We start from the raw sequence: 25,271 nt of genomic DNA, 5'->3' as shown, positions 1-25,271 counted from the left end.
CCGCAGTGATTTTGGAGCCAAATAAGAGGAAATCTGTCACTACTTCCACCTTTTTTCCTTCTATTTGCCATGCAGTAATGGGGCCGGATCTTATTGGTTTTTTAAAAAAATATTTAGTCTTAAGCCAGCTCTTTCATTTTCCTCCTTCAGCTTCATCAAGAGGCTCTTTATTTCCTCTTTGCTCTCTGCCATTAGAGTGGTATCATTCACCTATCTGAGGTTGTTGATGTTTCTCCTGCCTATCTTGATTCCAGCTTGTAACTCATCCAGCCAGGCATTTCTCATGATGTGCTCAGCATATAGGTTAAATAAACAGAGTGACAGCAGACAGCTCTGTTGTACTCCTTTCCTCATCTTGAACCAATCAGTTGTTCCATACAGGGTTCTAACTGCTGCTTCTTGACCCGAATACAGTTTCTCAGGAGACAGGTAAGACAGTCTGGTATTCCCATCTCTTTAAGAGCTTTCCATATTTTTCATGATCCATGCAGTCAAAGGCTTTAGCGTAGTCAATGATGTTCAATCAGCAAGATATCCAAACTTGCTTTTCAACAAGTCAGCAATTATTCACTTTAGGGATTGCTTTTCAGCATAGGCATTATATGCTAAAACACTTAGCAGAGTTTCTGGAACACAGCTGGTATTGAGTAAAAATTAGCTTGCTTCTTATCTACCTGATGGTAAATGATTATAAGTTAGGCTAAGATCCCCTGGAGAAGGGAACAGCTATCCACTCCGGTATTCTGGCCTGGAGAATTCAATGGACTGTACGCTCCATGGGGTCACAAAGAGTTGGACACGACTGAATAACTTTCACTTTCATTAAGTTTTCCAATACTAGAAAACCCATTTTCCTACCAATAATTCTACTAGAAGTAAAAGACTACAGTAGAAGCATTGTAAGTGCTTGGTATGTTTTTGCTCATTTAATCGTCACAAGTATAAGACAGATACTACGATTATCCATATTTTATAAATGAGAAGAAGGAGGTACTGAGAGATTAAATAACTTGCCCAAGGTTAAACAGCTGGAAAGAACTGAGGCCAGAATTTAAACCTAGGCAACCAAATGCTAGAATTTTTAATCAAATGCCCTCTTCTGCCTCCCATTTAACTGAAGCATTATAGTTGAGTTTCATGATATGTTTTTCCTGCTTCAGGATTTGTTACCTCAAATCTTTTTGGAGATTCCTTAGTGATCTCCACTAACGCCATCATCTAATGATTTAGAGCCCCCTCCCACCCTCCACACCAAAGCCCTACCCAATTCAGTTTAGAAAGAAATAGGCAAAAATAAGCTTCACACCTTTTAAAAAGCCAAATAGATCTATAGGCTAATATTTATCGTTGTGTGCTCACTTGGTCATGTCCAACTCTTTGTGACCCCCATGGACTGCAGCCCATCAGACTTCTCTGTCCGTGGTATTCTCCAGGCAAGAATACTGGAGTGGATAGACTTTCCCTTCTCCAGGGGATCTTCCCAACCCAGGGATCAAACCAAGATCTCCCTCATTGCAGGCAGATTCTTTACAAGCTGAGCCATAAGAGAAGCCCCTTAAACATAATAAGCAATGAGTTATTTATAATCACTGAAATCAGCAACAATTTGAACATTCTTTTCAACTGGAAGGATCTCAAGTGATCAAATAAAATAAAGATTTTATACCTACAAAAAGACCACACCTGATTCCATAAATACCTCAACTTCAACTGAGGTTTCAAAATGGTTATAAAAAGCACTGCAAGTTTCAGCATGCTTTCTAAGACTTAAAAAAAAAAATCTTATCTTAGGGGGAAAAAACAAGTAATAGGAGTTAGGGGAAAACTGTATGTTAGGAACTTCCCTTACTAACAGACAAAAGTGAAATTTCTAAGACAATTATGAAGAAAAGGCCAATTACATTACTCATTTTTTTCCCAATTTTAAAAAAGCAAATAAGCAAAAAGAGTGCTGAAGAATGAAGAGGGAAAACAAATGGTAAGCTGAAAGGGGCTCAGTTGGATTTAAGGGAGAATTGAATAATATCTGCTGAATAGCACAGTTTCTATTTGTGTCTTTGTATGTTCTGAAGAAGGAGAGCTTATAGTTTACAGGTAGGTGTATTCTCATTGGCAGACACTACTTAATCCAAGAATGTTACTCTCCTTGTGGTCACATGGCTAATGCTAGGCAGAGGATTAATGTCCCGTATTAGCCATCAGGATGTTGGATTAACAATATCCACTGGTTAAACTGATTTGTGGCCTTTAGGATACTCCACCAAAAGCATCCTATAAACCTCTAGAAAGAAGTTCAAAGTAATAATTGGAAAAGTTAAAATTTATATTCTTCTATTTAAGATATTCAGAAATTCAGGGAACATTTTCAAAAGTTCCTAGAAATTAAAAATAAATGTCCTTGAATGTGGAAAAACATAAATACAGAAAGAAAAACAAAAATGAGCAGAAATTTTCAACAAATGTGAAATATAGTATTAGCCAATTAAAGTCACACCTAGTTTCATCAAAGATCTGAGATAAAAACATAAACTGTTCATAGAAAAAAAAAGTACAAGCTTAATGAGAATTAGACAAGATGTGCAGTCTTTAAATCATTTTATGATCTATCAAGTAGATTTTTGTTTTTCTGGATTGAGTGCTTCCAATTGTCTCTTAACAAGACATTTTGAGAGAGGATGTTAGGTACCAACTGCATCCAAGCATCAGGTTGCTATGGGAAACTCGCTCATTTTTTTTTTTTTTTTAAATCTGTAATCCTCTAACAGCACACAAAGGTGGAGGAGTTTTGTTACTCAGCAGTCCTTTGAGCACTACTGCTGAAAGTCACAAGATGTAAAAACTGGTTTTGATGACTAGGCTGGAGGGATAGTAACTATACTTTTGAAAAGAAATTACCCTGGCAGGAAGCTATTTGCTCCTGCATGGTGAGCTCCGGTGACAGAAAGTATGGCAAAGGGCTTCAAATGATTATTGGCTTTCAGGGTAACCCAATACACCTCAGCCTCCTGAAAGAATTTTAGAGGTGCCAATCTGAGACATTCCTGCCATTTGCCCTCACGACTCACTTTTCAAGATTATTATTTGATTCACCTATTTTTAGTTATTTCATAGGTGTGAATGATTGTGTGTGGCAAGCTAGACAGATGTTATCTGAATTCAGGACTCTTCTGATGAGGGCAGAAAGAATGACTGCTTTAAGAAGTCAGCAGTGAAAAAACTTAAGCTGAACACATGGATAAGCACTATAGAAATTAACTCCTTTTTAAACATGTTCCTCGAGATACTGTAGTTCTTAACATTCTTTTTCAGTTTTAAGTTAGCCTTCCATTCTGATTCTAGAACACTATACATTGAAAGAGATTTGTCAAGATGAATGCAGGGAACAAGGAGTGAACTCTAAATCTTGTTTTCTGTAAGTTGCATTTTTGAACAATTTTCGACTTGCTTCTGTTAGGAAAGTACACCACAAGAATTCTTATGTCAGATGCTGCTTGGGACACAAAAAGGATGCTTTTAAATGACCAAAGGGAAGGTTATGTCAAGAAATTGTTTATGAAGAAAAAACTAAAAACTAGAATATTTAAAAACACATTTTAAATAAAATAAGATAACAACAACTAAACACCAACCTGATATAACATGGCTTTAAATGCCAAGTGTCTTAATCTCATGGTTAAAATTTCCCCTGCTCTGCCATAAAATAATCCCTGGAAAAGACACAAACAAAAATTTACATTTATTCTTAACTGTCTTTTATATTTCTTTGGAATGTTTAGTTACTATATTTACTTATTTGTATTTTATTTAGTTATATCTAGTTACTATTTTTAACTCAAATAGGATGACACAAAACAGTAATCACGTACACAGTTAATTCATTAAAAGCTTACCTGAATAAAATAACTGACAAAGCAAATAACACCCAAAATTACAAATATCATGGAATAAATTTCCGCATCATGTTTTAATGTGGTTTTATCATCATTTTCAAACATCTGAAAAGGAGATTTTTTAAATCAGGTGATTGGAGGAGAATATAAAAGAAAGAAAAAAACTAAAATATCTATTCATCAGGATTTAAAAAATGAATTTCAACATAATAATTTCCACATATTTCTGGGGAAAAAATGCACCTTATTCTATCCTCTACATTCATTACATAAACTAAAAAATAACTCACTACTTTAATAAAAAATAACTTGTCATAAATCCTCTCACTTAAGATATATCAATAAGGGATCAGACAAATGAGTCCTCTATCTGCTATTAGTATCACTGTATATTTTCAAAGAAACTACTGAAATTAGTTTTCTAATTGAAATATTATTTCTAATAACTCAGGTTTCTTAATATTCCTCTTTTCGGAGTACCACCTGCAATATGAGACCTTTAACATGTCTCTAGAAACTGTTCCTAAAATTAGTAACTATACATATATTGGTATCTATGTTGACACAGCGTCAACAGTCTTGGACTGTTGCTGTTGTTAAGACTGAAGATTTAACATGGCTCTAATAAGATCCTTGAATTCATCAGCTCTCCTGGGTCCCCAGCACAGTCCCGAACTCCTTATTTCCTCTTTCTGACTGGTAATAAAAAATGGTCATTGTTCAGACCAGTTGAAAGAAAGAGTAGCCCTATTTGTCTTTTATTACTTCAGTGTTTTGGAATGCTGATACAGCACTGGAGTCAGAATTAGAAAACAAAGCAATTTCTTTACTGATTGCCCAGTTAACAAGGTACAGCCCAACACTTCACAATAGAGGCTGGCTTATCCCCTGAGAACATTAGCTAACCTTTCTATCATGGATCCCACACTAGGGGTGACCCACTACACATCTCAATTTTCCCCTTGTTGAGTTAAAGTACCCCAGGTTTGTTCTCTCAGATCACACTTTGTTTAAAATGGTTAAAAACATTAGCAAATTAGTTTTACTTACAGTTACAATTTTTGCAAAGATGATGGAAAATATTGGATGAACAGTTCCATTTAGAACAGAAGCTAGTGTCCCCAGAACCACAGAAGGCCATTCAGACTTATATAATTTAAAAATTTTTAATAGAGAAACTTCAGGAAGACTTGTCTATAGGTAAAATGAAATACCTTGGTTATAACCCCAATTTGAGAGCACAATGGAATCTAAAGAAGTTAGCCCATCTTGAATAGATCTATAATATAAAATATCAAATATAATAGGTAATAGAGAAGAAAGCAGAATTTCTCTTTAAAAAATTTACTGCCTATATTACTGATAACAATCTCAAAACATAAAATAAATTTTACACAAAACTGACTGTGCAACTTATCACCTTTTGGCATTTCACTCAGTCACTATCATTAAAAAAGTATAAATTAACACACATGTGCTGATAGCTAAGACTTCAGAAGAAATGACAGGCATATTTTCCTTTACACCTGTTTAACTGGATCGAATATCACGCCCTAACATAGGACAAAATCTAGATAGGAACTAAGCATAGACAGAAGGTAAAAGTTTTTCTAGCATTTTTAGCTTGAAAGCTTTCTAGTTTCATGACTATTTATGGAAACATTTTTCTAATACCTTGGTTAAAAGCTTCTTTTGGGGTTCCCAACTATAAGTTAACATATCTGAGTATGTTACTTACAATCACCACGGTTCACTTTCCTTATCTTTTCGAGGAAGATAACAGTTCCTATCTTACAGGACTGGTTTGTTTTTTTTTTTAGTTTTTATTTTATATTGAAGGATAGCTGATTCACAATGTTGTGTTAGTTTCAGACGTACACCAAAGTGATTCAGTTATACATATCTCCATTCTTTTTCAGATTCTTTTCTTGTGTAAGTTACTACAGAATCGTGAGTAGAGTTTCCTGTGCTATACAGTAGGGCCTTGTTGATTATTATTATGTATAGTAGTGAGTATATGTCAATGCCAGACTCCTAATTTATCCCTCCCCTATACACTTCCCCTTTGGTAACCATAAATTTATTTTCTAAGTCTGTGAGTCTGTTTCTGTTTTGCAAATAAGTTCATTTGTATCATTTTTTTTTAAGGTTCCACATATAAGTGATATCATATGATGTTTGTTTTTCTCTGATTTACTTCACTTAGTGTTGCTGCAAATGGCATTACTTCATTCATTTTTATGCTGAGTAGAGGATTGTTTTTATAATTAAGCTTAACTCAGTATTTACACACAATAAATACCCAATATCAACAACCTTGGATATGCAGATGATACCACTCTAATAGCACAAAATGAAGAGGAACTAAAGAGCCTCTTGATGAGGGTGAAAGAGTAGAGTGAAAAAGCTGGCTTACATTCAAGATTCAAAAAACTAAGATCATGGCATCAAGTTCCATCACTTCACGGCAAATAGATGGGGAAAAAAGGGAAGCAGTGACAGATTTTACTTTCTTGGGCTCTAAAATCACTGTGGATGGGGAGTACAGCCATGAAACTAAAACACACTTGCTCTTCAGAAGAAAAACTATGATAAACCTAGATAGCATATTAAAAAGCAGAGATAGCACTTTGCTGACAAAGGTCTGTATAGTCAAAGCTATGGTTTTCTCAGTAGTCATGCATGGATGTGAGAGTTGGACCATAAAGAAGGCTAAGTGCTACAGAATTGATGCTTTTGAATTGTGGTGTTGGAGAAGACTCTTGAGAGTCCCTTGGACTGCAAGGAGATCCAAGTAGTCAATTCTAAAGGAAATCAACCCTGACTATTCATTGGAAGGACTGCTGCTGAAGCTGCAACTCCAGTACTTTGGCCACCTGATGTGAAGAACTGACTAGTTGGAAAAGACTCTGATGCTGGGAAAGATTGAAGGCAAAAGCAGAAGAGGGCAGCAGAGTATGAGATGGTTAGAGAGCATCACAGACTCAATGGTCATGAATCTGAGCACACTTTGGGAGAGGACACGGAGGCCTAGTGCACTGAAGTCCATGGAGTCAAAGAGTCGGACATGACTTAACAACTGAACAACAACAATAAATACCAAATAAATGTTAGCTATTATTGATGTTATTATGAAAGGAAGGATAATGTTATGAAAAATATTGGGTCTTATACAGAGAATGAATATTGCAAGTAACACTGGTATCTGCCAGTCCTTCCTGATCCATGGAGGTTGCCATAGGGGAAGTAGTAGTCATGATGATCAGAGGATAAATAACATAATAATGATCTCTCCTTTTTCTTGTCTGGAATACCTAGGGGATTTATTTAATAAACTTCAAAAATCTTGTGAATAAATTCTGTGGTGAGTAATTCTTTTGAATAGGAATGTAGGTAGCAAACTACTAGGCATTTTATATGTTGAAACTTCCTCATGGCATTCACTGTTGAAGTAATGCCATTTATGAACCTGATAACCAGAGAAAGATTTCAGGTAAGATATAAAATAGTATATAATTCTTGTTTTAATCTTAGCCTGGCAATTATAATAAAAACTCTATTGTTTGAACAAAATAACTTTTAAAATTCTAAAGCCTTTAAAGTCTATTTTCAGGATGGCTAAACCAAATTTATATTGGGGGATTCCCTAGTGGCTCCGATGGTAAAGAATCTGCCTGCAATGTGGGAGACCTGGGTTGGATCTCTGGGTTGCAAAGATCCCCTGGAGAAGGAGATGGTAACCTACTCCAGTATTCTTGCCTGGAGAATCCCATGGACAGAGGACCTGGTGGGCTACAGTCCACGAGGTTGCAAAAAGTCAGACACAGCTGACCAAGTAACACTTTCACTTAATAATTTGATTATCTATTATCTTCCTTTCTGAAGCTTTCTGAGGGTTATCATCATAAAGAGCTTCACTTTTCAGATAGGTCACTGTCCAACAGAATATAGAGAAATTTTCAAAATTCCATTCCAACTCTTCGTGAAGTTCTAAACATGGATTTTGTTTTTTGTCAAACTCTTTACAAAATTATCTCATTTTGTAATGAAACTACAAGCATGTCCTAGGACACAATACCAGTACATTGCAGAGCCAGCTAATGTAGGAGGTCTATCAGCTTCTGTAGAACACCTTTTTACCTCTAAAAATATGATTGAAAAAAGGGTATTACTTAAATAATGCTATAAAGAGAGAAAAGAATAAATTGAAATAAAAAAAATTAAAAATTTTAGTAAAATCATGAGAGTATGGACTACCTAACTATATTATAGGTTATATTAATAGCATGTTTTAAGAGAACTTAATATAAAAATATATGAAATTAGAGTCATTTTATAAAGAGATATGAAAGGATTTTTAAAAGTTAAAAAAATCTCTTAAAATTTTAAAATTTAATCTAATGTATTTTAAAGCTTTATTGAGTTATAATTTTCATACAAGCTGCACATATATAAGGTGTACATTTTCATAAGATTAGACTTCAGTACACACCCATGAAATTATCACCACAGTCAACATAATGAACATATTCCTTACCCTGTTAAGTTTCCTCCTGCTTTTCTAATCCCTTTCTTCCACACTTCTCAGCTGCCCGTGCTCTTCCCCTACAACCACTGGTATATTTTTGTCACTATAGACTGCTTTGCAATTTCTAGAGTTTTTTTAATATATAATTAAATCACATAGTATGTACTCTTTTCATGTGGCTTCTTTTTGTTCAAAATAACTGCTTTGAGATTTATTCATGCTATTCCATGAATTAATATTTCACTTATTTTCATTGCTGAGAAGCGTTTCATTGTTTGGATATACCACAATTTACCTCTTGACATAATTCCAAGTTATGGGCTATCACAAATAAAGCTGCTATGAACATTCACATACAAGACTTTGTGTGGAGATATGATTTCATTTCTCTTGAGTGAAAACCTAGAAGGGCTTTCCTGGTGGCTCAATGGTGAAGAACTCTCCTACCAATGCAGGAGACACAGATTTGATCCCTGGATTGGGAAGATCCTCTGGAGAAGGAGATGGCAACCCACTCCCATATTCTTGTCTGGGAAATCCCATGGACAGAGGAGCCTGGAAGACTACAGTCCATGGGGTCAAAAAAGAGTTGGACATGACTTAGCAGCTAACAACAACAACAACAAAACCTAGAAAAAGAATGGCTGGATCATAGTAGGTGCACATTTAACTTTTAACGAAACTGCTGAACTATTTTTCCAAATTGGGATTACTACTTTTTATTCCCACTAGCAAAATGTAGGTTCCAGATGCTCCACATCACCAACAATACTTGGTACAGTCTTTTTAGATTTAACTATTCTAAAAGGTGTATCATGACATCTCAATTATAATTAATTTGTTCTTGTCTAATGCCTAAAAGGACAGGGAAGCCTGGCATACTGCAGTCCACGGGGTTGCAAAGAGTCAGATACAACTAAGGGATTAAACAACAATGCCTAATGATGTTAGGCATATTTTCATATGCTCATTTCCCATGTGCATATCTTCTTTGGCAAAATGTCTATTAAAATATTTTACCCATTTGCCTATTGGGTTGTTGGTATTCTTATTACTGTGCTTTGGGAGTTCTCTGTATATTCTGGATACAAGTCCTTTATCACATATGTGACTTTCAAATATTTTCTTACAGTTTATAGTCTATCTTTTCATTTCTTAAAAAGTTTTACTGAGAATTTCCTGGCAGTCCAGTGGCTAGGACACTGTGCTCTCACTGCCAGGGCCTGGGTTTGGTCCCTGGTCAGGGAACTAAGATGCTGCAAGCCTTGTGATGCAGCCAAAAAAAAAAAAAGTTTTACAAATAGAAATTTTCTTCATTTTGATGTCTAGCTTATCTATCTTTCTCTTTTACAAATTGTGATTTTGGTGTTGTAGCTAAGAAATCTTTGCTTAACTCAAAGTCATGAAGATTTTCTATTATATTTGCTTATGAAAATTTTCTATTTTTAGCTTTTCAGTAAGGTCTGAATTCCATTTATAGTTAATTTTCATTTGTGCTTTGAAGTATGGATTGAAGATGATTCTTTTGGATAGATAGGTATTTCTTTCAGCATCTTTTCTTAAAAAGACTATATATTTTTGAGGCTTCCCTGGTGGCTCAGTGGTGAAGAATCTGCCTGCCAACGCAGGAGACACAGGTTTGATCCCTGGTTAGGGAAGCTCCCACATGCCACGGAGTAACTGGGCCCATGCTCCAAAACTAGCCTGTACTCTAGAGCCCAAGAGTCACAACTACTGAGCCTGGGTGCTACAACTACTGAAGCCTGTACACCCTAGAGCCTGTGCTCAGCCACGGAGAGGCCGCTGCCAAGGGAAGCCCATGCACAGCAACTAGAGAGTAGCTCCCACTTGTGGTAACTGGAGAAAAGTCTCCGCCCAGCAACGAAGACTCAGTGCAACCAAAAAAAATAAATAAATAAAATTGAAAAAGACTATATATTCTCTCGGAGAAGGCAATGGCACCCCATTCCAGTACTCTTGCCTGGAAAATCCCATGGACGGAGGAGGCTGGTAGGCTATAGTCCATGGGGTCACTAAGAGTCGAATTGCCTTTGCACTTTTGTCTAAAGAGCTGACTATATGTGTGTGGGTCTAATTCTTGATTCTCTCTATTCTGTTCTATTGATCTATTTCTCTATTTTTGTTCCAATAGCACATTATTTTGATTACTATAGCTTTATACTAAAAATTGGAATTAGTAATTATAAATCCTACAACTTTGTTTTTCTTTATGAAAGTTGTTTGTCTCATTTTATCCTTTTGAATTTCCATTTAGAATCAGTTTGCCAAATTCTACAAAAAGTCTGCTAAGATGTTGACTGGGATTGCTTTGATCTATGGACCCAGTTTGGGAAGAAATGACTTCCAAACAATGTTGAATCTTTTTATTCTGAAGCTCAGACCCTCCCCCGGCATCCTAAAGGACAGATTTCAAGTACACTTCACCAGCAAGGTACCTTGACATCTTCTCTGTTAGCCACTGAGTCATTTAGTTGCAGGGAATAAAGAGGGCTCTTCCTTGGGTCTCTGTTTCACCCCAGGGATAGTGGTTGGCACTTTTTATCTGCTACCTCTGCATTCTTTAGTGTCCTCTTAATTTTAACTAGCCAATTTCTATTACTTTAATTCCCTAATGATTCATTACACTAAACTGTCTCTGTTCAAATTGTGTGGTTTCTGTCTTCTGACTCAACCTAACCTCCTATTAATTCTGTTCTAAAATCCTCCTTCATATTTTCCATTTCATTATTTATTTTTATAGTCTCTGTTCACTTTTCCTTGTGTTACTATAGTCTGAAAAAATTATTTACAAATATAGCCATGGAGCTGAGGTTTGGCTTGCTTCACTTGGTAAGACTATATCCTTCCTTCCAGGCTCTCAGTTTTCTACTCACTATAGCACCAGGCACTGGTAACCAAGTTTGTAGCCTCCTTTTACTACTACATACAAAATAGATAATTAATGAGAACCTACCATATAGTACAGGGAACTCTACTCAGTGCTCTGTGGTGATCTAAATGGGAAGGAAATCCAAAAAGGAGTGGCTGTGTGTATATGTATAACTGATTCACTTTGTAGTACAGCAGAAACTAACACAGCATTGTAAAGCAACTAAACTCCAATAAAAAAAAAACAAAAGAGTAGATGCATGACTGAAGCTCAGCTAACCACTTGGTACTTCTGCTCTGTTTCTAGCAGGTAGAGATATTTACCCTGTTTTGGAGCTTGGATATGTCTTATTGTTTTTTCCCTTTTTATGTTTTATCATTACTATGAGTATGGAGCAGAGCAGTTGTATCAGAGTGTAAATTTACTCTATCATTTTCTCTATAAGTCTGAGTTGTTTTTTAATTTTATGATTTTCACCTTTATCAGATTTTAAAATTCCACTTTATATACCTAGTGAATTTTCAGACTTCAAGATGGACTTTCATTCTGTTTTTAACAATTACAGTGGGAGGTCCAGTAGCTATTAACAGATGTTTTAACATAGTGTTTTTTACACTCTTGCACAGCATTTCACAAACTCTTATACAATATAAACTCTTGTACTGTCTTCTTATACTCAGGCCTTTTGCCATAGATAAAATTACCTATGCTATTATTTACTTAATGTTTTTCTATTAATGTTTACATAAATGCATTTTTAAAGAAAATTAATAGATAAGCAAACATATAAATGTGAATGCTATGTAGGATCACGTACGTAAAAAGGGAAAAAACTGCATCTAGAATTAAAAGCAACAGACTGGCAGTGCCAGAGAAAGGCAGAAGAGGAGGTTTGAGGCAGGTCATCCCAGGGCTTCAGACAGATAATAGATGAGACTGAGAAGAGTGGGCAGGAAGACAGTGGGAATGGCTAAGGGGTATTCAACCTCAAGCATTTGTCAACCCAAGGAGAAGAAGGGAACTCCAGCTTGTGAGAAATAGTGAGCCAAAGATAAGAGTGAATGAAGATCTAAACGTAAGACCAGAAACTATAAAACTCCTAGAGGAAAACATAGGCAAAACACTCTCCGACATAAATCACAGCAGGATCCTCCACGACCCACCTCCCAGAATATCGGAAATAAAAGCAACAATAAACAAATGGGACCTAATTAAAATTAAAAGCTTTTGCACAACAAAGGAAACTATAAGCAAGGTGAAAAGACAGCCCTCAGAATGGGAGAAAATAATAGCAAATGAAGCAACAGACAAACAATTAATCTCAAAAATATACAAGCAACTCTTGCAGCTGAATTCCAGAAAAATAAACGACCCAATCAAGAAATGGGCCAAAGAACTAAACAGACATTTCTCCAAAGAAGACATACAGATGGCTAACAAACACATGAAAAGATGCTCAACATCACTCATTATTAGAGAAATGCAAATCAAAACCACAATGAGGTACCATTTCACGCCAGTCAGAATGGCTGCTATCCAAAAGTCTACAAGCAATAAGTGCTGGAGAGGATGTGGAGAAAAGGGAACCCTCTTACACTGTTGGTGGGAATGCAAACTAGTACAGCCATTATGGAGAACAGTGTGGAGATTCCTTAAAAAAACTGGGAATAGAACTGCCAAATGACCCAGCAATCCCACTGCTGGGCATACACACCGAGGAAACGAGAATTGAAAGAGACGCGTGTACCCCAATGTTCATCACAGCACTGTTTACAATAGCCAGGACATGGAAGCAACCTAGATGTCCATCAGCAGACGAATGGATAAGGAAGCTGTGGTACATATACACAATGGAATATTACTCAGCCATTAAAAAAATACATTTGAATCGGTTCTATTGAGATGGATGAAACTGGAGCCCATTATACAGAGTGAAGTAAGCCAGAAAGAAAAACAACAATACAGTATACTAATGCATATATATGGAATTTGAAAGATGGTAATGATAACCCTATATGCGAGACAGAATAAGAGACACAGATGCATAGAACAGTCTTATGGACTCTGAGGGAGAAGGTGAGGGTGGGACATTCTGGGAGAATAGCATTGAAACATGTATATTATCATATGTGAAACAGAACTCCATTCCATGTTCGATGCATGAGACAAATGCTCAGGACTGGGGCAATGGGATGACCTAGAGGGATGGGATGGGGGGGGAGGTGGGAGGAGGGTCCAGGAAGGGGAATACATGTAAACCCATGGCTGATCCATGTCAATGTATGGCAAAAACTACTACAATATTGTAAAGTAATTAGCCCCCAACTAAAAAAAAAAAAAAGTGGATGATATGGGAGCTGGAGTTTAGGAAAACAGAAGCTAATATTCAGGGGCTGAGGTGAGAGACTTCATGGTGTATGAGTTTACAACTGAGAAGCAGCAAAAGGGCTGAGTGAGGTTGCCTGGGGTTGAGGAGAGAGCTGGACTTAGGGAATGAGGAGGCTGGAAGAATCACAGGCTGAGGTGAGATGGAACTATATTTTATGAAAGAATGCTGAGGAAAAGAGTTAGAGTGGAAGTTGAAGTCCAAAGAAGGTGCTGGGAATTTTAAGAAAAGGGAGGCTGAATGGGAAAGAGAAATTAGACTTGAGGTAAGAATGAAGACTGAAGAGGTAGTACAGAGAGGTATGAGACATAAGGAGGCTTAAAGGAGACTGATCTGGACTCAGGAAGAGCCTGGGGGTAAGTGTAGGGAAGCAAGCCTGGGAACAAGTACTCCTTGCCCAGCTGAACAAAGCTATTTGGGTTGTACCCTGGGGTTGAAAGACTGAAGCACTGTATGTGCTAGTGCTTATCTGCATCCAGTGAGTGGAGTGGATTTGGGTCTTAATGTGACTTAGATTGACCTTGAGCATCACTGTTGGTACCACACCACCTGAGCCACCGTTTTAACCCATGGTTTGCCATATAGGAAAGGATTCTCACAAGATTTCTTGCCCCAATAATGACCTCTGACATCAGTGCAGTCTTATTTGAAGGCTTCTTTCTTACAGTCACAGTGATGTTAGAGTGAAGTTCGGCAAAGACTTAGGTTTGGTAACCTAAGTGCTATAATAACATTTTATAATAAATACATTCTAAATATATTATAAGGATTGTATCAAAATTCATTGGAGAACATGTTGGTAACTTGTTGATAGTTGACCCATTACCTCTTTATATTGGGTGGATTCCTCAAACTTGTCAGTAAAATCTGACTTCATGCTATTCACAGAGCACAGAGAAATTGAGCTGGTATCTTTTTCAGCAGAATAAGCCACCGATTCTATCTGTTCATCAGCTTTTTTAATATCCTTAAATGAAGAATACCCATGTTACCACCAGAGTAATGCCTTAAAAATTCAAAGCAACTCTATTAAGCATCCCTCTAAAATTGTACTGCCTTTGTTACTGAGAGTGGTGTATTTCTGAGCAGTTCTTGTTGAAGTTTTTAGACTCAATACAGAACCAGTAAGCCCAATTCATACTAAAATGTTAGTGAGTGACAAAAGCTTATTGTATCTTTCCCCCCAAAGACCTGTATAATTAACCACAGAAAATAATGCCATAATTAAAAACAATTATTCCACTAGCAAGAACAGATCTTGGTAAAATGAGCTTTGTGAGCGCGATGACTCAAATATACTCTCTCTCTCTCTCTCTCACTGATTCCTTCTTCCCAGCCTTTTCTGGAGCTTACAAATTTATAACATATAGTTAGGCACTCAAATGTGAAGCTGGCCCTAGGTATGAGGTAGATCTCAGGAGACAATAACACTTTGCAGGCTGGCCACTGCTGCCCATTCCAAACAAACTAAAAAGCAAATTTGGTGGGGCCAGCTCCAAAAGAACAAGAAATTCCAAAGACATCAAATTAACCTTAAAGAAATTGCTTAAATCATAGAATAGGATAAAGTTCTAAACCAGATTCCTCTAAGTCTAGTTTTTGTTTTTCTTGCTACTCCAGGAAGTAAGGCCAGTTTTAGTGACTTCCTTATGAAGACGTGGGAGGAGGGGTGAAGACAGAAATGAAGAGCTTGGTTAGGATGATGAAGGCCCAACCAGGGTGGGGAGTATAGATGGTAAGACTTAGGTAACTTCAGATGCAAAGGAGAGTATGTACACGTAAGTCTTCCTAGGGACACTGTGATTCTTTAACAAGATTAACAACTATTAATCAGTCATTTCAAGGTACATAAACTTTAACCAGCCTTATGCTATCTTAATATCTTGAATCAGACATTCCTTTATGATATCACTTTCTTTTTTCAAAAAATTTCCCTACTAAGAAAGAAAATTTTTATTTGGCATTTTTTTCAGGAGCTATTTACTTTGTGGCAAGCTTAAAATAAAATTTTGACTTCTCATAATAAAATTTTCTAAAGAGGTGCTTATAGAGCAAGAACAATTCTATTTGCTGAGAAGGCTGCTAGACAAAATAACAATGGCAAGGAGTTTGGGTATGTATGTAGTTCTACCTGTTTTTATTTCATTTTCGTGTGGAAACTCACTGAAGGAAGCTCACAGACTCGCTATATATGTAAATAATTATTCTAGATAAATAATTACAGCATTAATTGGTACATGGTTACAATAATAACCATGGTTTGAACTTTCCTTAAAAATTTGATTAGATAACAAAGAATAGTAATATAATAAAATTTGTTATGCCAAAAATAGTTCTAAGTACTTTACATGAATGAACTCATTTAATGTTACTATTATTTTCCTCATTTTAGAAGTCAGAAAACTGAGGAACAGAGAATTTAAACAACTTACTCATGGTCCTAAAACTATTATGTGGCAGAGTAAGGATTTCAACTTGCTGTGTCTACAGAGCTCATGACTGGAACCATTTTGCTGTGCTGCTTTAGCAGCATTAACTTTGTAACACTTATGAAAATCAAGAATTGTCATAAACTGATTCATGTGGACACTACAGGCAACAGTAGCAAATAAGTCCATTCAGAGTTTCAGAACTGTGTTACTGTTTATGCAGATATCATGTATGTTATGTTTACTATATACAGTTCCCAGAATATTAGAGTTGTTCATTGAGTATTAATATTTAAAATTATATTATTATAGCAGCATGAACATTATTTTAGATAATCAGAGAGTATTAATCCATTCTGAATAAGGTTTTGAATAAAATTTTTACACAGTTATAACATAAACACTCCATTTTTGTTTTCCTTACATTGTGGAACTCTTTAACCTAACACCTAAAAATGGAGTTTTAGTTTGGCTATAATGAAAAAAGTGTTGCTTCAAAGAAAGATCTGAGTGTAGTAGTTTTTAAGAATCTTAAAATAGGGTTAGTTTGACTACAATTATTTCCTTTTATTTTTTACAATTATTAGTTTGAAAATATTGAAATTCATAAATTGTTAAATTTACTATGGAATAAAAGTCAGGCAAATTCAACTGGCAAATAACACATAAATTTTATCTTTAAAGAAGAATATGGCCTAACATGAAATAAAATTGAAATGAAGTTTTAAAATTAATCAATGTGAGATTACATTTTCAAATTTTTTATTTTCTCTCTTTTTTTTTTAAAACTATCTTTGCTTTATAGGTTGTGTTTAAAAATCCTTCATTCTAGCATATGGAGAAAGCTGGGGTTTGAAATTTTAAGTTTCGTGAGATATAGGCTCATAGCTTTCTAAATTTCCTAATTTGTGAAATAATAATGTTGATATAAAAAATATAGTCAGAAAGTTAAAGAAGTAAAATAAACCAAAAAAAGGTTAATATTAGTCACCTGCAGAAGACCCTTTGGAAAGAGGTCTGCCTTCTTGACCAAGAGAAGAAGGCAGAATGAAGAAGATAGCTAGAGCCTAATCATTACCACTTATGTTAATGTGCCCTAATAAAAAACTGAAATTCAGTAGGGTAGATCACATGACATGCAGAAATTTGGATCCCAAATTTGGGATTTGCCAGCCTGCCCCAGTATTGTCATGTATCCCCCTGATTACCTAACATGAGCTTTCTGGTGTACTTGTGATAATGTGGTGTATACACAGTATGGATATGTATTATATGTCCTTTCATTTAGCAGATATTTTTTGAGTGCTCATTGTGTGTTAGGCACTGGGTTAGGTGCTTGCTACACAGGAAGTCTTAATCTTTACATGGTCTGATCTTCATTATCCAAATTTTCCATTATTCCCCCAAAACTCATTATTACTTAAGGAAGACTGGTCTCCTTTCTGTTGACCTGCAAACCAAGTTCCTTCTTACTTCCATATTACCTAGATTTCTCCTCCTTACCCCCCTGCTTCCTTCAAGATTTCTTCATGAATACTTTCATGGGATTCACGTCTCCATCAATCTTGCTTCTTATTTCTACAACTTGTAGCATCTGTATGCATGATTCTGCATTTTACCTCTGTAGCTAAGTTTTAAGCCTTTAAGTAGGGATTGTGTGTTATAGTTCTTTGTGTTTTAACAAAAAGATCACAGTATACAGAGTTATATTTTTCTGGATCTGCAATATACAAGCTTTGAAGCCTATTTGTTATCTGCATGGCAAATATTAGGTAAAAATACTATATATATGTGTGTGTATATGTGTGTATATATATATATATATGCCAATTAGTTCTATAACTTTCACCATTATCTATAACAATGCTGAGGATATTAAACACACTGAATTTCTTAACTAAGGAACTATGAATATCCTTGATTGCCTTATGAAACATAAGATAATAATTCAGAACTTCTGTTTTCTAGCATGGCGTGATCTCTGAAAAGTTAAAATATGCAAACATAACATATGTCATGTAAACATTACCTGTGACATTGCAAGTGAATAATATAGACCCTGTTTTGCCATTAATTCAGCATGTGTTCCTTTTTCCACCACCATCCCATCTTTTATGGTCACAATCATATCTGCACTTCGAATAGTAGAAAGCCGGTGAGCTACTACAATTGTAGTCCGACCTTTGCTTGCCTATAAAGCAATAAGCATAGAAAACGAATGTTAGTAGGAATAATAAACTCGGAATATTCAGGAAAATTTCTTATACTATTATTTAAGTATAAAAGAATCTTACCTTTGGATATAAAAATTTGAAAACTTGAACTGATTTGGAAGGCCAATAGAAATTAAAATTAAAAAGCAGGAAGTTAGATTCCAAATTGTTGAATTTATAAAACCATAGTAGGGCTTCCCTGGTAGCTCAGTGTTAAAGAATCCATCTCCCAGTGCAGGAGACATGGGTTCAATCCCTGATCTGGGAAGATCCCGCATGCTGCAGAGCCACTAAGCCTGTGCTCCACAACTTTTGAGCCTGTGCTCTAGGGCCCGTGAGTCACAACTACTGAACGCTCGCACCCTAGAGCCCATGATCTGCAAGAAGAGAGGCCACCACAATGAGAGCCTATGCACTGCAGCTAGACAGTAGCCCCTACTCGCTGCAGCTGCTCGCACAGGAAAGAAAGCCCAGTGCAGCCAAAAATAAATAAATAAATACTTTAAAAAAACACCGACACACTATCTTAGAGCTGAAAAGGAAACTAAAGACTATTTAATCTGAGCCACCTAACAACTGCCTGGCTATCAGTAACTAAAAGTAACTAATTATTTCTTATTTTTCATCTCTCAAATGAAGGTACAGATTCAAGAAAATATATGTTTTTAACAAGTATTATATACATACAGAAAAATGTAGCACAGCAAATATAGCTAAAATTTTATAATAAATTTATATGTAGTGTAATCTATAAAAATATTGAATCATTATGTTGTACAACTGAAACTATATAATATTGTAAGTCAAGTGTATGTCAGATTTTTTTTAATGGTTAGAATGGTAAATTTAATGTCATGTATATTTTACCAGTGTTTATTCTTGTCATGACCTCAATAACATTCTAATAATCAGACTGTAATTACTATTCAAAGCATCTAAACGTATCACAGTTAATCCACATCTTCTGTCACATAGATTAGATAGTTATTACTGCCCTCAGCAGGCCTCCCTATGTTTTAGATCTTTCTAAAAAATGATATGAGATAATATGACTGGCACCAAATTGCCCTTGATTTTTTTAGTTTGAAAGCAGATCATCATACTGCATGAATAGCTAAGCAAGCAATAAACTAGGAATGGAGCCCATTGTTTCAATTAAAACTCACAACACAGTTACTCTGACATATATATTGATGGACATAATATTGTTGTTTAGTTGCTAAGTTGTGTCTGACTCTTTTGTGACCCGGGGGACTGTAGCCTGCCAGTCTCCTCTGTCCATGGGATATTCCAGGTAAGAATACTGGAGTGGGTTGCCAGTTTCCCCTCTAGGAGATTTTGCTGACCTGGGGATCAAACCCATGTCTCCTGCACTAGCAGGTGGATTCTTTACCACTGAGCCACCTGGGAAGTCCAACTTTACTGTATTACATGCTAATTAAGTACAAATGGTAAACAATCTCATATATAGACTATAAAGTATACCATGCTTATAAAGAAAAGTTTAATTTTCAATAATTTCTTCATCATTTGTGTTCTCTGTAGTCACAGTTCCTAGGTTTCAGTCTTTTTTCTGCTACTTTTTGGGTCTGTGATCTTAGACTAGTTTCCTCATTTATTAAATGGGGGAAATTATGCTACCTATATTCTAGGGTTATTGTGCAGATTAATACTCTTGGTGAAGTGAAGTGAAAGTGAAAGTCGCTCAGTTGTGGAAGTATACTAATGCAAGTTTTTACTATATGAGAGGTACCAATATTCTTAGTACCATGCCTCAAAGATGGAAAGTTTGCAGTAAATAATAGCTCTTATACTATTAACTGTTTTCAGGCTGTAGACCCTTGACTATTTACTGAGGGCAAGCCCAGTGTATTAACAGCATGGGGTTTATAACACATGCATAAGTGTACAACACATGTATATTATTATTATGCATGCTCAGTTGCCCCAGTCTTGTCTGACTCTTTGTGACCCCATGGACTGCAGCCCACCAGGCTCCTGTGTCCTTGGAATTTTCTTGGCAACAATACTGGAGTGGGTTGCCATTTCCTACACCAGGGGATTTTCCCAACCCACGTCTCTTGCGTCTCTTGCTAGAAAATAATAATAATAATAGCTTGAAAGCCAGAAAGGGAGGAATAGGAGTAAGTTTTTTACTATACCTGAGGTGATGTAATGTCATTTGAGGGTAGATGGTGATAAGTTAAAGGTATATACTCTAAACTCTAAACCTGTCACCAAAATAAAAAAGAATTATAGCTAATATACTTACAAAAGGGATAAAATAGAATCATAAAAGGTATTCAGTTAATCCATGTAAAGGGAGAACATGAGGAAAACAGAAACAAGTGCAGAGGAAAACAGAAACAAGAGTAGAAAAAACAGCAAAGATTATCTATTTAAATTGGGTGGTTTAGTCACCAAGTCATATCTGACTCTTGTGACCCCCATGGACTGTATCCTACCAGGCTCCTCTGTTCCTGATGTTTTCCAGGCAAGAATCCCGGAGTGGTTTGCCATTTCCTTCTCCAGGGGATCTAATAATCATAGTAAATGTAAATAGTCTAAATGCCCCAATTAAAAGTCAAAGATTGTCAGACTGAGCACAAAACCAAGACCCAACTGTATGCCAACTATAAGAAACACATTTTTAAAATCAAGACACAAATAAGCCTACAGTAAAGGATGGAAAAAGACATACCATGCTAACTCTAAGTAAAAGAAAGCTGGAGTGGACTGTATTATCAGTATCAGACAAAGAAAACTAAGGAGCAAAGGATATAACCAGAGTAAAGGAGTATATTCCATAATGATAGAGGGATCAATTAATCAAGAAGACCTGGCAATCCTGAATGTTTACGTACATCACAACAGAGTTCCAAAATATATGACATCAAAATGGACACAACTGCAAGGACAAGTCCAATCCACAATGAAAGATGGATAATTCAATAACTCTCCCTCAATAATTTATGAAGCAAGTACACAGACTATCTGTAAGGATAAAGAAGACTTGAATAACACTATCAACCAATTTCCCATAATCAGTATTCATAGAACATTTGATCAACAACAGCAAATTTCCAAGTTTGCACATTATTATTATTTCCAAGTTTGCATAGAATATTTACCAAGATAGACCATATTCTATGTCATAAAACATCTTACTAAATTAAAAATATTCAAGTCATACAAAGTATGTTCTCTGACCACAATAGTATTAAATTAAAATTTAATACAGAAAGATCTCTGGAAACTCCCTAAATACTTGGAAACCAAATAACATTTCTCAAGTAAATGACCTCAGGGTCAACCTAAGAAAACAAAAAGGAAAGAGAAAGTTAAACTCAAAGTAAGCAGAAGAAAGGAAATAATAAAGATCCAAGCAGAAAACAATTAAATATAAAGGAAGAAAATAAGCAAAAAGAGAGACATCAGTAAAAGAGAGACCAAAGATACACACATACATATATGGAAAAACTGATTTTCTACAAAGATGTAAAGGCAATTCAGTGCAGAAATAAGCAGTCTTTTCAACAAATATTGCTGGAACAGTTGAACGTTCATGTGCAAAGAAAATAAAAAAAACAAAAATAAAACAAACTTCAAACTATATATGGCACCGTGTACAGAATTTAACTCAAAATTGATCATAAACCTAAATGTAAAAACTAAAACTATAATACTTCTTGAAGAAAAAGTAGGGAAATAATATTTTTGATCTTGAATTTGGCTAAAAATTTCTTAAGCAGAACACTAAAAGCTTGATTTATAAAGGGAAAAATTATAAACTAAACTTCTTCAAAATCAAAGGCTTCTGTTCTTTGGAAGATACTAAGAGGATGGAAAGACAGATTAAAGAAATATTTTCCAGTTATCTGATAAAGTCCTTATATTCAGAATGTAAAGAATATATAAAGAACTCTCAAAACTCAATGACAGGAAATCAAATGACCAGTCAAAAAATGGATAAGCACAACGTGTGAATGGAAACTTTAACAAAGAAGAGATATGATTCATGTTGATGTATTGCAGAAGCTATCACAATATTGCAATTATCTTCCAGTTAAAAATAAAAATATAATTAAAAAATAAGAGATATGGATGTTCAAAAAGCACATTAAAAATGCTTAGCATCATTAGTCATCAGTAAAACTCAGATTAAAATAAAAATAGTTCAGTTCAGTTCAGTTCACTCTCTCAGTCGTGTCCGACTCTTTGCGACCCCATGAATTGCAGCACGCCAGGCCTCCCTGTCCATCACCAGCTCCCGGAGTCTATCCAAATCCATGTCCATCGAGTTGGTGATGCCATCCAGCCATCTCATCGTCTGTCATCCCCTTCTTCTCCTGCCCCCAATCCTTCCCAGCATTAGGGTCTTTTCCAATGAGTCAACTCTTCACATGAGGTGGCCAAAGTATTGGAGCTTCAGCTTCAACATCAGTCCTTCAAATGAACACTCAGGACTCATCTTTAAGATGGACTGGTTGGATCTTCTTGCAGTCCAAGGGACTCTCAAGAGTCTTCTCCAACACGACAGTTCAAAAGCATCAATTCTTCGGCACTCAGCTTTCTTCACCGTCCAACTCTCACATCCATACATGACTACTGGAAAAACCATAGCCTTGACTAGACGGACCGTTATTGGAAAAGTAATGATCTGCTTTTAAATATGCTGTCTAGGTTGGTCATTACTTTCCTTCCAAGGAGTAAGCATCTTTTAATTTCATGGCTGCAGTCACCATTAGCAGTGTTTTTGGAGCCCCCCAAAATAAAGTCTGACACTGTTTCCACTGTTTCTCCATCTATTTCCCATGAAGTGATGGGACCAGAAGCCATGAGCTTAGTTTTCTGAATGTTAAGCTATAAGCCAACCTTTTCACTCTCTTCTTTCACTTTCATCAAGAGGCTCTTTAGTTCTTCGCTTTCTGCCATAAGGGTGGTGTCATTTGCATATCTGAGGTTATTGATATTTCTCCTGGCAATCTTGATTCCAGCTTGTGTTTCGTCTAGCCCAGTATTTTTCATGATGTACTCTGCATATAAATTAAATAATCAGGGTGACAATATACAGCCTTGACGTACTTCTTTTCCTATTTGGAACCAATCTGTTGTTCCATGTCCAGTTCTAAATGTTGCTTCCTGACCTGCATACAGGTTTCTCGAGAGACAAGTCAGATGGTCTGGTATTCCCATCGCTTTCAGAATTTTCCACAGTTTATTGTGATCCACATAGTCAAAGGCTTTGGCATAGTCAATAAAGCAGAAATAGATGTTCTTCTGGAACTCTCTTGCTTTTTCGATGATCAAGCTGATGTTGGCAGTTTGATCTCTGGTTCCTCTGCCTTTTCTAAAACCAGCTTGAACATCTGGAAGTTCACGGTTCATGTATTGCTGAAGCCTGGCTTGGAGAATTTTGAGCATTACTTTACTAGCATGTGAGATGAGTGCAATTGTGTGGTAGTTAGAGCATTCTTTGGCATTGCTTTTCTTTGGGATTGGAATGCAAACTGACCTTTTCCAGTCCTGTGGCCACTGCTGAGTTTTCCAGATTTGCTGGCATATTGAGTGCTGCACTTCCACAGCATCATCTTTCAGGATTTGAAATATCTCAACTGGTACTCCATCACCTTCACTAGCTTTGTTTGTAGTGATGCTTTCTGAGGCCCACTTGACTTCACATTCCAAGATGTCTGGCTCTAGGTGAGTGATCACACCATCGTGATTATCTGGGTCATGAAGATCTTTTTGTACAGTTCTTCTGTGTATTCTTGCCACCTCTTCTGAATATCTTCTGCTTCTGTTGGGTCCATACCATTTCCCTCCTTTATCGAGCCCATCTTTGCATGAAATGTTCCCTTGGTATCTCTAATTTTCTTGAAGAGATCTCTAGTCTTTCCCATTCTGTTGTTTTCCTCTATTTCTTTGCAATGATCGCTGAGGAAGGCTTTCTTATCTCGCCTTGCTATTCTTTGAAACTCTGCATTCGGATAGGAATATCTTTCCTTTTCTCCTTTGCTTTTCACTTCTCTTCTTTTCACAGGTATTTGTAAGGCCTCCTCAGACAGCCATTTTGCTTTTTTTTCCATTTTGCATTTCTTTGCACTTCGTTTCCATGGGGACGGTGTTGGTCCCTGTCTCCTGTACAATGTCACGAACCTCTGTCCATAGTTCATCAGGCACCCTGTCTATCAGATCTAGTCCCTTAAATCTATTTGTCACTTCCACTATATAATCATAAGGTATTTGATTTAGGTCATACCTGATTGGTCTAGTGGTTTTCCCTACTTTCTTCAATTTCAGTCTGAATTTGGCAATAAGGAGTTCATGATGTGAGCCACAGTCTGCTCCCGGTCTTGTTTTGGCTGACTGTATAGAGCTTCTCCATCTTTGGCTGCAAAGAATATAATCAATCTGATTTCGGTGTTGACCATCTGGTGATGTCCATGTGTAGAGTCTTCTCTTGTGCTGTTGGAAGAGGCTATTTGCTATGACCAGTGCGTTCTCTTGGGAAAACTCTATTAGCCTTTGCCCTGCTTCATCCTGTACTCCATGGCCAAATTTGCCTGTTACGTCAGGTGTTTCCTGACTTCCTACTTTTGCATTCCAGTCCTCTATAATGAAAAGGACATCTTTTTTGGGTGTTAGTTCTAAAAGGTCTTGTAGGTCTTCATAGAACTGTTCAAGTTCAGCTTCTTCAGCATTACTGGTCAGGGCATAGACTTGGATTACCGTGATATTGAATGGTTTGCCTTGGAAACGAATAGAGATCATTCTGTCGTTTTTGAGATTGCATCCAGGTACTGCATTTCGAACTCTTTTGTTGACTGAACTGATCTGAATTTTATTGAGGCTTTCAATGGCTAAGTCAAAGATCTGTCTTGATAAATGTCACATTGCACTTGAAAATATGTGGGTTATTTTCAAATATTTTT

At 36.2% G+C, this 25,271-nt stretch overlaps 1 protein-coding gene and 1 long non-coding RNA gene across 5 annotated transcripts in view; one reads left to right on the top strand and one right to left on the bottom strand.

Moving 5' to 3' along the window:
- The window catches only part of ABCB5 (ATP binding cassette subfamily B member 5), a 144,023-nt gene that overhangs the window by 44,386 nt on the left and 74,366 nt on the right, over positions 1-25,271 (bottom strand). For 3 of the 4 annotated variants that reach the window (XR_014067562.1, XM_081536770.1, XM_081536769.1), the window contains exons 14-18: positions 18,153-18,314; positions 14,521-14,661; positions 4,941-5,084; positions 3,891-3,995; positions 3,630-3,707 (exon numbers count right to left, since the gene is read on the bottom strand). Coding sequence is in view for 2 of the 4 variants with exons in the window: in XM_081536770.1 (XP_081392896.1) it covers positions 3,630-3,707; positions 3,891-3,995; positions 4,941-5,084; positions 14,521-14,661; positions 18,153-18,314 (630 nt within the window). In the remaining 2 variants the exon portion in view is untranslated. The remainder of the gene's footprint in view (positions 1-3,629; positions 3,708-3,890; positions 3,996-4,940; positions 5,085-14,520; positions 14,662-18,152; positions 18,315-25,271) is intronic. The other variant, XR_014067563.1, reaches the window with a different exon arrangement.
- Positions 3,346-13,681, top strand: LOC145524479 (uncharacterized). Its single transcript, XR_014067566.1, has 2 exons — positions 3,346-3,412; positions 10,694-13,681. It is a non-coding gene; the product is annotated as an uncharacterized LOC145524479 (long non-coding RNA).

This window comes from Giraffa tippelskirchi, chromosome 10 (genome assembly GCF_054371585.1).
Source record: "Giraffa tippelskirchi isolate mGirTip1 chromosome 10, T2T-mGirTip1v1.2.pri, whole genome shotgun sequence".
NCBI classification, from domain to species: Eukaryota; Metazoa; Chordata; class Mammalia; order Artiodactyla; family Giraffidae; genus Giraffa; species Giraffa tippelskirchi.
The sequence above is the reverse complement of the archived record's forward strand: the minus strand, read 5'-3'. Positions and strand labels throughout refer to the sequence as shown.